This window comes from Lathyrus oleraceus, unplaced genomic scaffold (genome assembly GCF_024323335.1).
Source record: "Lathyrus oleraceus cultivar Zhongwan6 unplaced genomic scaffold, CAAS_Psat_ZW6_1.0 chrUn0016, whole genome shotgun sequence".
NCBI lineage: Eukaryota > Viridiplantae > Streptophyta > Magnoliopsida > Fabales > Fabaceae > Lathyrus > Lathyrus oleraceus.
Genome location: NW_026112407.1, coordinates 43,163 through 59,119, shown reverse-complemented (window position 1 = coordinate 59,119; position 15,957 = coordinate 43,163). Strand labels below are relative to the sequence as shown.

The 15,957-nt window shown below is 42.1% G+C and overlaps 1 protein-coding gene across 1 annotated transcript; it reads right to left on the bottom strand.

Annotated features, from left to right (window-relative positions):
- Positions 1–13,337: 13,337 nt before the first annotated feature.
- On the bottom strand, positions 13,338–15,532 carry LOC127112033 (replication factor C subunit 2). The gene is made up of 4 exons (XM_051046230.1): positions 15,298–15,532; positions 15,079–15,185; positions 14,893–14,994; positions 13,338–14,779 (listed from the first exon to the last, which is right to left on the bottom strand). The coding sequence occupies exons 1-4, from the start codon at positions 15,454–15,456 to the stop codon at positions 14,515–14,517; spliced, it is 633 nt and encodes a 210-aa protein (XP_050902187.1). The 5' UTR covers positions 15,457–15,532; the 3' UTR covers positions 13,338–14,514.
- Between the last annotated feature and the right edge of the window lie 425 nt (positions 15,533–15,957).

Genomic DNA, 15,957 nt, shown 5'->3' with positions numbered 1-15,957 from the left:
TGTATCTGTCTTCCGTTTATTTCGGAACCCGTGGGTCCAATTGATGATTGTACACTCCTCAGATGGTTGTGATCAGCTCAGAGAGCAGGGCTGTGATTCAGAGCAACAGATGATCAGATGACTTGGAGGATGGCACAATGCATTGCATTCATACATCATTCTCATTTTGCATTCATCTGCACCAAACTTACGTCTAGCCATATGGGGAGTATTATGGATTGAGAATCTGGTTGAGAGACGTCTTGAATTTCAGAATGTGGATGTCAAAATATTATCTGTCTCGATGAAACCGGAATCAAAGGACAGAAGCTTCCTCATATGGATAGACGTTGCATTCATGCATATTAACCTGTTTGCTGTTTTGCAGGAATCATTGCTCGTGCTCGCAGAACTGTACCTTTGCACTCAACCCGACCTCACAGATATTACACCAGGCGCAATACTCCTCGACTGATGGATCTCCCAAACACAGATATGCTCGAACTGAAAGATAAAATGAACGAGCTGATCAACATCATGCAAGGCTTTGCAGTTGGTCAGAAGGCTCTGGCAGATAAAGTTGAAAAGCTCGAGCGGGCTTCAGCTGCTAACAGTGTTGTTAATCTGGATGGTGTCTCCAATCAGGGGTTGGGTGGATCCAAAGATGGTGGTAAAAGAGCGACTGTGGGTTTGGTGAATGACAATGCTGCTGGTTTTGGTGCTGGTGGTCAACCTGGGCCCGGTCTGGGGCAGAATTTGAAGGACAATTTTGTGCCTCCTTTCTATGGGTTTGATGATGACAGGGAGGAAGACAGAGAGGCTGATCAATTCTCCATGCACGATGAGCCATTTGGTCAATATGGTGTCCAGCCACAGAGCAAAGAAATTCAGTTGCTGGCAGAGAAGGTGAAGGCTCTGGAAAGCCATGCTACTCCGGGGTTTGTCAACATGTCGAACATGGGGTTGGTTGAGGGGATTGTGATCCCACAGAAATTCAAAGCGCCGGCCTTTGACAAATACAATGGGAGTTCCTGCCCGGAAACTCACCTCCAAGCTTTCGTACGTAAGATTTCTGCCTACACGACGGATCAGAAGTTGTGGATGTACTTCTTCCAGGACAGTCTGTCTGGAGGATCTCTGGAGTGGTACACCAAGCTGAAATCTGCTGACATCAAGGGTTGGCAAGATCTGGGAGATGCTTTCTTTAAACAGTATCAGTTCAATGCTGATATGGCCCCGAGTCGTACCCAGCTGCAGGGTATGTCTCAGAAGAATACTGAAGGGTTTAAAGAGTATGCTCAAAGATGGAGGGAGTTGGCTGCCAGAGTGCAACCTCCTTTGGTGGATCGGGAGATGTCTGATCTCTTCATGGGTACTTTGCAAGGGGTCTTTGCCGAGAGAATGGTGGGTTGTCCCGTCACCAACTTTGCTGATATTGTGGTGGCGGGTGAGCGAATTGAAAGTTGGCTGAAAATGGGGAAGATCCAGGGTGGTAATGCTTCGTCATCGGGATCAAAGAAACCATTCGGGAACGGTCAGCGCAAGAATGAGGGTGACTCGAGTGCTGTGTACGCCCAGAGAGGACACGGTAGGGATCGTTACTACCAGCACACTGCTGCTGTAACCATCCCTGCTGGTAATCAGTCAGTCCGACAGCAACGTCAATCACCTCAACAGAGAGCTGGGTACCAGGTGAAAGGAAAAGGGATTGATCGCCATTTTGACAAGCCGCCTGTGACATACGCTGTTTTGTTCAAAAAGCTGATGGATCTTGGGTTGGTGCAGCCGAGGGCAATGGTTCCGATGAGATCAGATCAGAGGCCGCCTAACTATGATGAGAACGCCCAGTGCGAATTTCATTCTGGAACACCGGGGCATAACATTGAGGGCTGTAGAGCATTCAAGAATGTTGTCCAGGACCTGGTGGATTCCAAAGCCATTAATTTTGCGCCATCACCGAATGTTAATGCCAATCCTATGCCGGCACATGGTCAGGCGATGGTGAGTGCAATTGGTGAAGATTCGGGTCACGCCTGTGCAGTAGGTGGAGAGACTGACAGTGACTGCAAGTTCAGTGGTTGGATAAAGCCGTGCGTACCAGGAAGCTGAAAGGCCTAAACAAGATCATCACCGACACTCGTCCGGAAGAGTAATATTTCTTGTTTTCAGTTTATATGCATGGAAGCCATATGTGTTGCCCGACACGTGATGGTTCATTGTAAGGGCCACCTCATGTTTAAATTTGCATTTTCTGCATCATAAATAAATGGATGTTTTTTCAGTCAAAAAGCGGTGTTCCCTGTTTTTCATTTATTTTTGCAATTTAAAAACAAATAAAAATGGCAATGTTTATTTTCATTTTTTCTCCTTTTTTGATTTGTCTCGTTCCGAATGCAAAAAAATAATTCTCCGGATCTCGACGATAACAATTTGGTTACACCTCATATGACTTCGACAAACCGATCTATCTTGCTGAAGAAGAAGACGAAGAGGATTGTGATCTGCTGGGAGATTAGCCAGGTTGTTGAAACAAGAGGAGAAGGTGATTCAGCCGCTTGAGGAGCGAGTTGAGATTGTTATTCCAAGCACCGCCGAGGTCAGGAAGGAAATAGGAAAATGAGGCCGCTTCAGAGGCAAGCCGAGAGCAAAATGGTAGTCATGTTGAAGGAAGCACGTGGATGCCTTCACCTGGTTATGTCAGGATATGCCAGGGTCGGATACCGATGTCGTTGTGCACAAGCTACCATGGAGAGAAGACTGTCCTCTAGAGAAGCAGAACGCCAGTGCCTGTATCAGAGAGCCATGGTGACTTTGTTTCATGACATGATTCATCATGAAACCGAATGCAATGCTATGACATGATAGCAAAGTCTCAAACAGGAGAGGGGCATCTGGCAGATATGGCCAAGTCGTTTGACCAGTTGAGACAATTCAAACTGAGGTTGAATTCAGATAAGTGCACTATCAGAGTGCGAGCCGGTAAGCTGCTGGGGTTCATTGTAGGAGAGGAATCGAGGTTGATCCTGCTTAAAAAAAAAAAAAAAAAAAAAAAAAAAAAAAAAGGCCTGAACTGAGGAAAAGGAAAGAGAGGCTCGTGGTTTCTTCGAAAGATTGAACTAGCTGTCACGGTTCACATCTCATCTAACGGCCACGTGCGAACCCATATTCCAGATGTTGAAAAAGAAAAGAAAGATCAAACGGTCAGGTGAAATAATGATTGCCAAGGGGCGTTGAAAAAATAAAAGGAAAAGTTGCAGGAGCCTCCGATTCTGTTGCCTCCCTATGGAAAGAGCCATTGTTAATCTGTACTTGACGGCCTTCGAGGGGTCTACGAGGTGTATTGGGTCAGCATGACGCGTCTTGTCGAAAAGAGCATGCAATTTACCTTAGCAAAAAGTTTACCGACTGTGAAACAATACATTCACTGTTCGAGAAAACTTGCTGTACTTTGGCATAGGTTGCTCGCCGGCTGAGACAGTATATGCTGATTCATACCACTTTGTGGATTTCCAAGATGGATCCGATCAAGTATGGGTTTGAGAATCCAGCATTGACCGGACGGGCTGCGAGGAAAGTAAAGGAATGTTGACTGATTCGTAATACTCTCAGAAAGCAATCAAGGAGTGTATTGTCTAATTACATTGCTCCGCAACCTATTGAGGGTTATCAACCGAGGACGTTTGAGTTCCTTGATGAGGACATCTCGAGGTGCTCTAATCGAAAGATTGAGAGTAACCGATCCCGGAGGAGGGGTCTGACCCTGAATCCGAACGGGTTCTGATGTCTGATGGGGAAGATAAGGTGGATGAGGTAGTGCTTCCCGGGGCACGATGGAATGTACCAACGATGGTGACTGAGTAGGAAGATGGTATCCTGGGTACCGTACCGTGGTACGTATGTCTGCTGGGGCAAACGCCTTTCTCACTCAGAGAGCCTGATTGGAGAAAAGAGGCTTGCAACCATTTGTCATGGGCAGTTATACCAGCAAAGGATGAAGCGTGCTTTTGACAAGAAGATGAGACCTCGGGTATATCACGTGGGTGATATGGTGCTGAAAAGGATCCTTCCTCCTCAAAACGATCGAAGGGGCAAATGGACACCGAATTATGAAGGTCCATTCGTGGTCAAGAAGGTTTTCTCTGGCGGAGCCTTGTTGTTAACGACCATGGATGGCGAGGATTTTCCATCCCCTGTGAATGCGGACGCAGTTAAAAAATACTTCGTATAAAGAGACCCGTTGGACGAAAAGAATAAAATAGTCCAGGCAAAAATGGGCATCCCGGCGAACCAAAAAAACAGAAAAAAGGTTCGGGCAAAAATTAGGGATAAAAAGAAAAAACTGTACGCCCGGCAAGTCGAAAACCTGAGAAGGCGACTTGGGCAAAAATGGGTATCCCGGTGGACTGAAAACTCGAGAGGGCGGTCCAGGCAAAAGAGGGATTGAAACGAACAACTGCGTCCAGCATGATCGTTTACGCTTTGGTTAAAGCATCATGGATAATACCCGGTAGGGATCAGTCAGAAGCGTCTTGTTCAGAAGGCAGAAAGCATGGAGAGTCTGAGGACATATGGGGTGTAACCGAGTTGGAACTTGATGAGATCACGGGTTTCACATTGCCATTAGGATAGATTTTTCCTTTTGTGCGCAATTACCTCTTTTCAGGAATTGCTTCCTTTTGTATTGCTCATTTGAGCCACACACTTTTCATATCAACAAAATGCATATTCAGTCAAATAATTTTGTTTTTGTTTTTCATTACCGCTTTGATTGCAAAAACATCCAGATTATTTTGATAAAGAATGTTGCATTTTAAGACATACAGGTTCCTTCCAATGCATGTTTATAAGATTGAAAGCTGGAGATCTTATTTGGAAGGTTGAATGACCCAAGTGTTGAAATCTGGACACGCTTGGGGCATGGTTTTATCTAACGGTCTGTTTTGCAGGAGCTGTTGGATATTTTCACTCACTTGCAGGTTGTGATGTGGAAGCTTGGTAACAAATCCCCAGAGAGTTTGCTCGGGGACGAATCAGTGAAAGAATGACGAAGTGACGTTGAGGCGTATGACGATCCTTGATGATATCAAGAAGACTCTTCAAAGTCGGAAGACCTGAAAGTATGTAATTCCCCCGCAGAGTCCGGTCAGGGACGAGTGCATGAAGAAAGGACGGAGAGACGACGAGACGTCCGACGACCTTTGAAATTAACCAAGAAGGCTCTTCAAAGTCGAAAGGTTGAAATTATGTATAAATCCCAGGAGTACGTTTCTCGTCGAGCGCGGGGCGATTTGGAATACAAGATGATGGAGCAGAAAAGGTCCAGATGAGTCTGGGAATTCTCAAAAGTGGAAAGCTGATACGAGATTGGGAGGTGGATACTGTGGTTCGACGAGTCGACGGGTGTTCTAGACCAACTTTTCTCATTTCCTCAGCTAGTCCCCGAGTGGAGCGGGTTTTTTCAATGACATATCTCTCCAACAGTGTTCATCCTACCAGAGGATTGAACAGGTTCCCGTAGTGGACAGATTTCTGCATCCCCAGCTGAGCCGATTCTACCTATGGATTGCATGGGTAATCCCCAGCGGAATAGCTTTCGTTTCCCTAGCATGGTCAGGATGGTTATCCCCAGCAGGTGTCAGATCGATGCTTCCCCAGTCGACAGGCCTGGAGGCTGTTATTCCCCAGCGGAGTATCTGTGAGCATTTCCCCAGTGAAGTCCGCAGGTATCTGTGAGGGTTCCCAAAGCAGAGTTGGGATCTATATCCCCAGCAAGTCAAAGACTGTGGTATTCCCACAGAGTGCAGTGAAGGATCTGTATCCCCAGCATGTCCTCGAGAGGGTGGGGTGCAAAGGAGGTATTCCCCAGCATGTCCTCGAGAGGGTTGGGTGCAAAGGATCTGTATCCCCAGCAAGGGTTGTCTATTTCCTAGCAGCAGTGCTATCCCCGGCAGGGTGGAAATCGGAGCAGTGGCGAGTTCCTCAGCAGAGAGTCTCGTTTTCCCCAGAAAATTCCCTTGAGGGGGATATTTTTATGCATTCATCATGTAGAATAAGCATTGCATATTGCATAGAAAAATAAATAATCGCGTAGCATTTCCATAATTATGGAGCATTACGCAGAAGAAATCAAGCATGCATCATTGCAAACGTCAGCTAGTCTCAAGCCGTGGTTACTGTTTGAGAGGTATTTTGCCAGAAAATGAAAGTGTGGCTCCGAAGAGTTTAGCCTCATGATTGGATCAGAGATGTACCCCAGTAGTGCGATACTGGAGGGAATGTTCCCGTCGGACAGAGATGGGGATACAGTCAGAAGACGTTACGCGATCAGCGCGATTCAAGCCGTGATTACCGCTTGAGGTTTGGTTTTGTCTGACAGCGAAGACGATACTCCGAGGAGTTCAGCATTGTGAGTTTGGAACCACCGTTTCTTCCCAGACATCAGTAAGTGTTTGGTCGATCATTGTTTGATGTCTGTCCGCATCATTGTTTGATGTCTGTCCGCATCATTGTTTGATGTCTGTCCGCATCATTGTTTGATGTCATGTCAACATCATTGTTCGGTGCCTGTAAACATCGAGTTTCCTCCCGGTCATTGGTTAATGTCTGGTCGAGCTTTTTTTTGGTGTCAGTAAACATCATCGTCCGATGTTCAGTAAACGTCGAGTTTCTCCCCAGTCATCAGTCAGTGTCTGGTTGAAGGTGTACCCTCTGACGTGTTGCCCTTAGAGTGGTGATTAGTGAAGTTTCCGACTATCAGGTTGAAGCACTTATGGTATTCAGGCCAGTTTTTCGGAGTTCAGACCGAAGTGGTTTTCGGACCAGGTAGAAGAAGAGAAAATTTTCGGGGTTCAAGAAAAGCAAAAAAAGAATGAGAATCCCGAGTGGATGTGTGGTGTTCACACCATGGTTATCCCTGTGTTACCATTTATTTTGGTATCCAGGTCGACAAGTTCAGAGTTTGTTTCTTCGCCGATGCTGACAGGCGTTGTTAATTATTATCCCATCAGGGTGCAAATTGTTCGTCTGTTTCTTGGTATTCAATCACTCTTCATCCTGATCATCCGAAATCCGAGGCTATTTCGTATCGACAGGTTCACAGTGGATTGAATAGGGGCAGCTGTAACACCTCAAAATTTGCCCTCCTCTCTTGGGACTAGCATTAACATATTTGCATATCATTTTAGGGCATTAGGCATTTCATATTGCATAACATGTGGTTACATAGTGCAAGCCATCTTCCCAAGTCTTGATCAGGAGATGAGGAAGTTCAAAGGTGCAAGCCTAGGGTTTTATTGACTGATCATGGCCATCTGAGGATTGGACTGTGAATTAGGGTTTCATGATTCTCAAGGGTATTGGTCTTCATGTTGATTGAATTGATACATCATTATCATCATGGTGGGATGTCATCAGAAGATTGAAGAAGATTCCTTGAGATTAGGGTTTTGACCACTGGTCAACCCTAATCAGTTGTATTGGGCCAAGCAGGGCTGGATCAGGAGATGGGGTTTGAGATGGAGATGAGGTTCATTTTGTGATTATATTGTGCTTATTGAGGCTAGGGTTTCACCCTTGAGCCATTTCAGTTGAAGATTGGGGTTCAATGTGATCTATGCATTGCCAGATTCATCTATCAGATGAAAAGTCAACTGTGGTCAACTGTACATGATCTGATGGATTTGGAGGTGGAAACAAGTTAGACACACTTCATTCATGTTGGAACAAGTGTTATTTGACATTGCAAAGCTTAAAAATGAAGAAAATCAAGTCAGGACAAAAACTGCCAAAAATAGAAAGTGACTTGTAGCTGAAGTTTCCAAAAATGGAAAGTTTTTGACCTCAAAAACAGAAGTCCAAGGAAGCTTCAAATGAAAAATTGTTCAACATGACAGATGTAGATCTTGTTCTCACCTTTCCAAAAAGTCCAAGAACTTGAAAATCCAATGTGTGGTTTGCAAGATATGGCTCAGTGAATTTCAGAAAAGACCGTAATCAGGAGGCCATAACTTCCACATGGTTTGTCCAAATTGCAAGTTCTTTATATGCACAAACTCCATTTGACATGTACTTTGAGGGTGCATCATTGGATTTGTTCAAAAATGGCCAAGGCAAAAAGTCACTTTTCAACTGGACAACTGAATTGGACCAGGGGCAAAATCGTCCAAATGTCAAAATAATTAGAATTTTTGAATGGGACTTTTTCCAACACCTCAGGAATGGCATTTTAAGTATGTTTGAATATTCATTTCATGGCTAGGCCTCATAATTTGAGTTTTGGCTCGAAGAATGGAAATGCAAAATTGGACTTTTTTCTACCACATAGTGAAATTCAAGAATAGGCATCCAATTGAAATGAAACTTGTTTCTACACATTGCATATGACATTTTGGACTTGTTGGAACCAAAATTGAGCTGCTACATGAACTGATTTGGAGAGAGGGCATTTTGGCCAAATTGAAGGAAATTGCACTTTCACTTAACATTACCATTTAACTAATTAAGTGGATTAGTGGAGGATTAAGCATCCATATAAATTCTAAATCATTTCATAATCATAACAGAAAAACACATTTCCCCAAATTGGATCTGAAAACCTCTCACATTCTCTCAAATTCATCAAAATCTCAAGAACACTCCAAAAACCAAACTTCATCAATCTTCCTCAATCTTGAACCAAATCTCGAAATTCTTTTTGCTTTGAACTTGTATCATCATGTGCTAGGACTGTTTTTGCCTCTCATCATCAATCAAGCTTCGAATCATGGCTGTTCCAAGAAGCTCCATCAATGGTGAAATCGGATTTTGAGCGATAGAAGCCAAGGCAAGTGGAGTTGAGCGCATCAATCACCTTCTCGATCTCTTTCCTGCATCTGTTTGAGGAAGAAAAGCTCAAAGAGCACTGATTTCGTGGCTGCCATTCCAGGTATGTGAATTTTCGACCGTCACGATTCTCTTAATGCTTATATGCGTTAGAAAGAGCATGAGACGTAGGTTCTAAAGCTGCTTGTGGTTTAGAAAATGATTAACCATAGGAGGAGAAATCTGGAATTAAAGTTTCATATCCAAACCCTAACTCGTTCGATTCTTGAGTTTTAGGAACTTTTAGGATGAATTGAATGGATATTTGGAATGTGCTTGAGAAGACGAATCCAACGGATATAGCCACGCCAATTTTCGTTAACTTTTGATGTTCTTCATTTTTTTCAATTTCTGGAAAATATTGATGTTGAAGACGATGATACCATGCTGTTTGATCCAAAAAGCAGTTTGAAAATTTAAATCTGGCGTTTCCCGCTCCCGCCACCAGAATTTACAAAAATACCACTGTTATTTTAATTAAATCTTAATTAATCATTAGCATCTTTAAAAATTCAGAAAAAATAGCAAAAAATCCTAAAATTATGGAAATTTTTTCTATGGTTTTGTTGACTTGTGTAGGATTTTTTTGACCTATTGGTCAAAGTTGTGCTTGGCAAATATTTTATTTGGCATAGGCTTTTCTAATGTATGTCACATTTTGATACATTTTGGCAATTTGATCATGAAATACTCATATCATAAAATAAATGGCTGAAAATTTTTGTGGTGGTTCTTGACTCATTGAGGATTATTTATATGTAAATTTCATGAATTTTGGATACCTGGTTAGAGAGCAGCAAATTCTGGAACTTAGGTGTGACAATTTGTGTCACACCTCATTATGTCAACTTGCAGGATTTTTTTGAGTGACCTATACATGTTAGAATTGAATGAAATTTTGCATGATGATTGGTTGACATGCTAGGATGCTTGATGAATTTTTGTAGGATTTTTCACTGTATTTTCAATTTAATCTTGATTTTTCATTTCTGGTTGTTGAAATTGCAAGCTCATGTGATACATGTTGGTAGATTGATTGGGAAATCCTCATATTGTATTGTATGGCCATGAAATTTGATATGCATGAACTAGACACATGTTGTGACCTCCCTGTTTTGGTCTCATCCATTTCTTTATTGTTTTCATTGAGTTATGAATTTTTGAAGTGGATGTATGCATTGATGTTGTGGTTTGAAGCATGAAATTGTAACTGTTTTTGTTGATTTTCATTGACATGGTTCTATTTGCCCAATTGAGCTCAAATTTGACATGGTAGACCTTGATTGCCCCCTGTTTAGGTGTAATTAATTTGAGAATTTTTGGATGTGTATTGGTATGGATTTGAATGCAATAATTCTGTTTGCATGTTTGATGTTTCTTTTGACCTCATTTTGTGTTGTTTGTGCATGAATTGAACATGATGGATGATATAAACATGAGACCAATGATGTTTGCTCTTGTTTGATGTTAATTTGATGTTGGTTGATGAATACCTTGCTGTTTTGAGTTTTTTCTTGCTTTTGGACCCTAGGCTTGGCCTAGTGGTCTAGTTGCTAATATTTGCTTGATTTTTCAGGATCAAAAGCATAATGTACATGGAGAATGATACAAGTTGATTTTAATTGATGTTGTGGATGTTTGTACACTAACATAACATTGTTTTGTAGGTGTTGGAGCTTGGGCTTAAGCCTTGAGCTTGCTTTGTGTTGTATTGTTTAAACTGTTTGATTGTTTGCTGTACAATTTGTCTGATTGAATACTGACTGTGTTGGATTGTTTCCAGGTACTTTAGTTGCTCAGTTCCTTGTGAACTATTGCTTTGCTTGGCTTTGCTTAAGCAACTTGCATTGAGGTAACTTCCTAAAACTTCATGTAGTCTGGAGACCCGGCTGTTACCGGGCCGGGCAAATTGTCTGAAGTCCTCCTTAAGAGGCAATGCTTGTGTATGTTTATTTTAAGCCCAAGCAGGAAAAGTCCTTCAAAGAAGGCAATTGGTGGAAGGTAGGGACAAGCAACCTGTCCCCCACTATTCAGTGAGTCTTCTCCTTGCTCCCATTACATGGTTGTAGCATTGAGATCAAAAGCCCAAGATCTTGTGCAGTGCACATTGAGTCAGAGTCATCGAGTATAGAAGGGTTCCCCTATTCTGGACCCATGCTCATTTGTCAGCTCTCCCTGGTTAGGGATAAGAGCTGTGAGGTCTCATCCTCACTTCATCCCATCATCTGCTTCACCTTAGCCTCGTAATGGCAAGGTTAAGAGCAAACATAGCCTGTACAGACGATTGCTTAGGCAGTCAAACCTGATTGATTGAGCCCCTTGTTTGGCTATAGTGCGTGTTATGTGGATATCTGATTGACATGTTTGTTTGAGATGCCTGTTCTCATTTAATGTTGATATATGATTGTATGCTTGTGTGCTAGCTTCTTTCCTGGTTAGGTTAGTTTGCTTATGCAAGTAGGATAGAAACCTGGACTTAGGGCGACTTTGCATGACAACATTAGGCTCGAGTCTCAGCTCCCTAGTGTCGTGTTTTCCCCTCTGTCTCTGGTTAGGAGAGTTTCACCCCTGTTAAGGGGAACTACATCGCCCTGATCCTCGTGCCAGACGAGGTATGTAGGCAGGTGGTCGTGCGAGACCACTCCGGGCACCCTTTTCTTTTTTGCGTGTGTTTTGTTTGCCAGCTATCAGGCTCGAGTTCCCGACTCCCTGTTAGTCTGTGTGTGCCATTTCTCCTGACGTCTCGGCGTCTCTTCTGGCTTGCTTGATGACTTGTAGGCTCGAGTTCCCGACTCCCTACTAGTTTGCATGTTATTTCTTCCCTTTCAGGGGAACTACATCGCCCTGATCCTCGTGCCAGACGAGGTATGTAGGCAGGTGGTCGTGCGAGACCACTCCGGGCACCCTTTTCTTTTTTGCGTGTGTTTTGTTTGCCAACTATCAGGCTCGAGTTCCCGACTCCCTGTTAGTCTGTGTGTGCCATTTCTCCTGACGTCTCGGCGTCTCTTCTGGCTTGCTTGATGACTTGTAGGCTCGAGTTCCCGACTCCCTACTAGTTTGCATGTTATTTCTTCCCTTTCAGGGGAACTACATCGCCCTGATCCTCGTTCCAGACGAGGTATGTAGGCAGGTGGTCGTGCGAGACCACTCCGGGCGCCTTTTTATTTATTTGTTGGTTTGTTTGCCTTGTTATCTGACTGTGTGTTTGGGTTCGGATGCCGACGTAAGCCCAGTGATTGGCAGTCGGGCTCCACGTTTGCCGTTTTGTGCGTGTTTTGGCTCGGATGCCGACGTAAGCCCAGGATTGGCAGTCGGGCTCCACGTTTGCCGTTTTGAGCGTGTTTTGGCTCGGATGCCGACGTGAGCGTGTTTTGAACATTCTCACTTACGTGTCAATTAGGACCTTCATATCCGGGTATGTTGTCCAATCATTTCCTAACGAGTCAAGATAATACACAATTTCTCGGATAGGATTGATTGCGAGCAACAACCAATGTCCACTGTAATGATTAGGCAAATGTTAGATGGTAACTTGGAAAATAATTATAATAGATGAATTTAGAATGAAATGCTAACCCGGTATTAAACGGTATAAAAAACAACTTCTCCGCATCTTTATTGTCCATGAGGATCCGTATATAAAACCAATAATAACAAGAAATCGTTAATGTGTATATATGTCAAATACATAATTTAAGCAAATAGTTCAATTTAAGACAATTATATGTAATTACCTCTGGATGTTCGGCTGAAAGGTACAGTTGATACTGTCTTTGTCCGAAGCATCTCTGTATACTGTTGAGGCGCTAGCCTCTCTTTCTCTCCTCAATGCATCAAGCTCAGCTTGCATGGCTTCCAATCTTGCATGAAGCTCCCGATTACTAGGAGCCCATTAGGTTCTATAAGCTGTCCCTGGTTGCTCCAATAGACATCTAGTATGATGCCTCGAGATCTTCCTTGGACCACCCTTCTCATTATTGTGATGCCTCTTCGAATTTCTTCTTCCGCGGATACTTTTTTACTAACTTCCTCATGTTGGTCATCAGCCATGTCTAACCTGTAATAAACCAAGGAAACCATCAAATATCAAATATAACTTATAATCAAAGCAATTGAAAACAAAAAATAAAGAAATCATGCATTATCAGGTATAACTTATAATCAAAGCAATTGAAAACAAAAATATAACGAAATCATGCATTATCAGATATAACTTATAATCAAAGCAATTGAAAACAAAAAAATAAAGAAATCATGCATTATCAGATATAACTTATAATCAAAGCAACCATGTGCGTCTACAATCTCTTCAACTCGATCACAATCGTATGTTTCCGTGTACTTCTTACTGAGTAACATCCTCCATTGTAGACACTTGATTCTCTGTAAGATTCTCAACATACACACCTGATTTGACACCTAATATTATTTTAACACATTTCTTTTCTAATTTTTAATTTTTAAAATTCAATTTAAGTCAAACCTAAAAATATTCCTAGCAACTTTATTCATTAGTCAAACACATTGAGAGGAATAAAGTTCCTGGAAATAACATTCCTAGAAATCATATTCCCAGGATTATAATTTTATTCCATTAAACAAACACACCCTTAATCACAGCGACCAAGTTCTCATTATTTTCATTTTGCTTCATCTGCATCTCTCTCTAAGCTATTCTGATGCCAATCATTTGCTTTTCTAGAGCATCTAATACTGCTTCCACTTTGGTGTTAGTATTTGATCCTGTAAAGTGATGATCCCCTCAAGAATCCGGCAGGTCATACCAGTTTGATGTGAACCCGGATTACAGAAACAGTAAATGGAAGAAAATATAGTAGTAATGGAAAACAAGTGTGTATCATTTCTATAAATCAGAGGAAAATCAATAGAATGATCCTATTGTCCACAGAGCTATGCTCCTTCAGAAAACCAATGCTCTCTTGCCTTAACAGCTGAGTAATTTTCTTCATGCCTCTCTCTCTCTACTCAGCACACCTATAACAGAATTCCACTACATCATTAGCCTCTCTCTTTCTCTCTCTGCCACCAGTGTTATCAAATTTCCCCACCATGGCCGCTATGGCGGATTTACGTGGCGGTTTTTGGGCTCGCCAAAATGGTAAATATCGGCTGCTATTGCAGGTTTTTCCGCAATAACGGCACCGCAAAGTGACCGGTATGGCAGGATTTTGCCTCTCCGTCATGGACCGCCATCAACAACACTGTCTGCCACACGGACAATCCCACTCTCCCCTTTCCTATTCTTCAAGCTTCAACCCACTGCATATTAGGTTTAGGGTTGTTGTGTAACGGTCCATTTGGCCCAGAATTCTCATTTGGGGTTCTAACATATGCACCTTACAAAATTTAGTTACTATTTACACGTGCAAAAATAGATAATAAACTAGACATCACATAATCTAGCTCAAAAGGATGAAAAAGAAGCTGGTCAAATACTACTAAACATTTTGAACTTTTGTATTTACTTTAAAAAGGCAATTCTGAAATGCCTCTTTACAGTAGGTAAACTGTTATAGCTAGCCAGATAAATCTTTGCAAGTAAACAAACCTTTAAAGTATAGTACAGGAGGTCAGACATCCTAAATCCCTCATAAGCCATAAAATCGTCAGAATTCAGGCCATGGAAAAACTTTAGACTGGTATAACATTGGCGATTCATATGCATATATTCCTCAAACAAACAAGAATATTCCGTAATTCAACACAAATAAAAAGTTGAGGTACCTTCTCAGCTTGAACCACAACCATGAGACGACCAAGTATCTCTTGATCAGATAGTCGCGAAAATCTCACAATTGCACACCTACTCTGAATCGGCTCAATAATCTTAGACGATGTATTGCAAGCAAGCGTGAAACGAGTAGAATTAGAATATATCTCCATCGTCCTTCTTAAAGCTTGTTGTGCTCCAGATGTCATACTGATTCGAGTCCAAAAAAAAATGTTACAACAAAACTAAAATCCAATGAAAACAATAATGAATAAAGTAAGAACATTAATTGAATTAAATCACCGCCAAAATATAAAATAGACCTGTCAGCTTCATCGAGTATAACAACTTTGTGTCGGCCTGGAGGAAGTGTTACTTTCTTTTGAGCAAACATCTTGATCTTGTTCCTCACAACATCTATTCCTCTACAGCAGCAAAAAAAATGTGAATAGCTTGGTTAAACACTGTAACATCATTATTTCATGTGCAATAAGGGGAAAATTCGATACCTATCATCTGAAGCATTTAGTTCAAGAACAACTTCTCTGTAATTGGGACCGAGAAGCTCGTGCGCAAGTGCGAGGATGCTAGTGGTTTTTCCAGTTCCAGGAGGACCCTAAAAAATGACAATAACAAAATTGGGAATTAGGGCACAGTGAAAAACTAAAGAGTGAGAGAAAACGAATGAGTGAGTGTGATGAATTGAAGAGTGGGGATGAGTGGTTTACTGATAAAATGAGGTTGGGCATGTTGCCGTCACGAGCGATGACTTGGAGCCGGGAGACGGCGTCTTCATTGCCGACGATGTCGACGACCTTGCTGGGTCGGTACTTCTCAACCCACGGTACGTCGTAGTTTGCGCTGTTGCTTGAGGATGACGATGCCATGCTGTGATGCTGAATGCGAATAGCAAAACCCCGGACAAACCCTATATGACAAACTTGGAGGGAATTTCTAATTTCTAAGGTGGGAAAGTTTTTAGGGATACTCTTCCTAATTTATTTTATTTTTTAATTGAAAGACTTTAAACAACGCTTTCTCAAAAGCGCTGACTAAGGTCTATATTTAAAAGCGCTTTCTAAAAGCGCTGTCTAGGGGGGGGTCTTAGACAGCGCTTTCTAAAAGCGCTGTCTAAGACCCCCCCTTAGACAGCGCTTTCATTATTTTTTTAGAACATTTTCCGTGTTTTATTTTTATTTTAACCTTAGACAGCGCTTTCTTTTAAAAGCGCTGTCTAAGATGCGCTGTTAAAAAACCTTTTTGGCGTAGTGATGCTAGATATACACCAAGAATGAACACCAATACTTCTTGCTTCAATGATAAACACCAATAGTTAGACAAATTAAATTAGAGAGAATATTGATAAACACTAATATTTCTTGCTTCAA

Coding starts and splice junctions, on each gene's coding strand:
- LOC127112033 (XM_051046230.1), bottom strand. CDS start 15,456: ATGGCATCGTCATCCTCAAGCAACAGCGCAAACTACGACGTACCGTGG. Junction 15,186..15,297: donor TGCCCAACCTCATTTTATCA/GTAAACCACTCA, acceptor GTCATTTTTTAG/GGTCCTCCTGGAACTGGAAA. Junction 14,995..15,078: donor CTAAATGCTTCAGATGATAG/GTATCGAATTTT, acceptor TTGCTGCTGTAG/AGGAATAGATGTTGTGAGGA.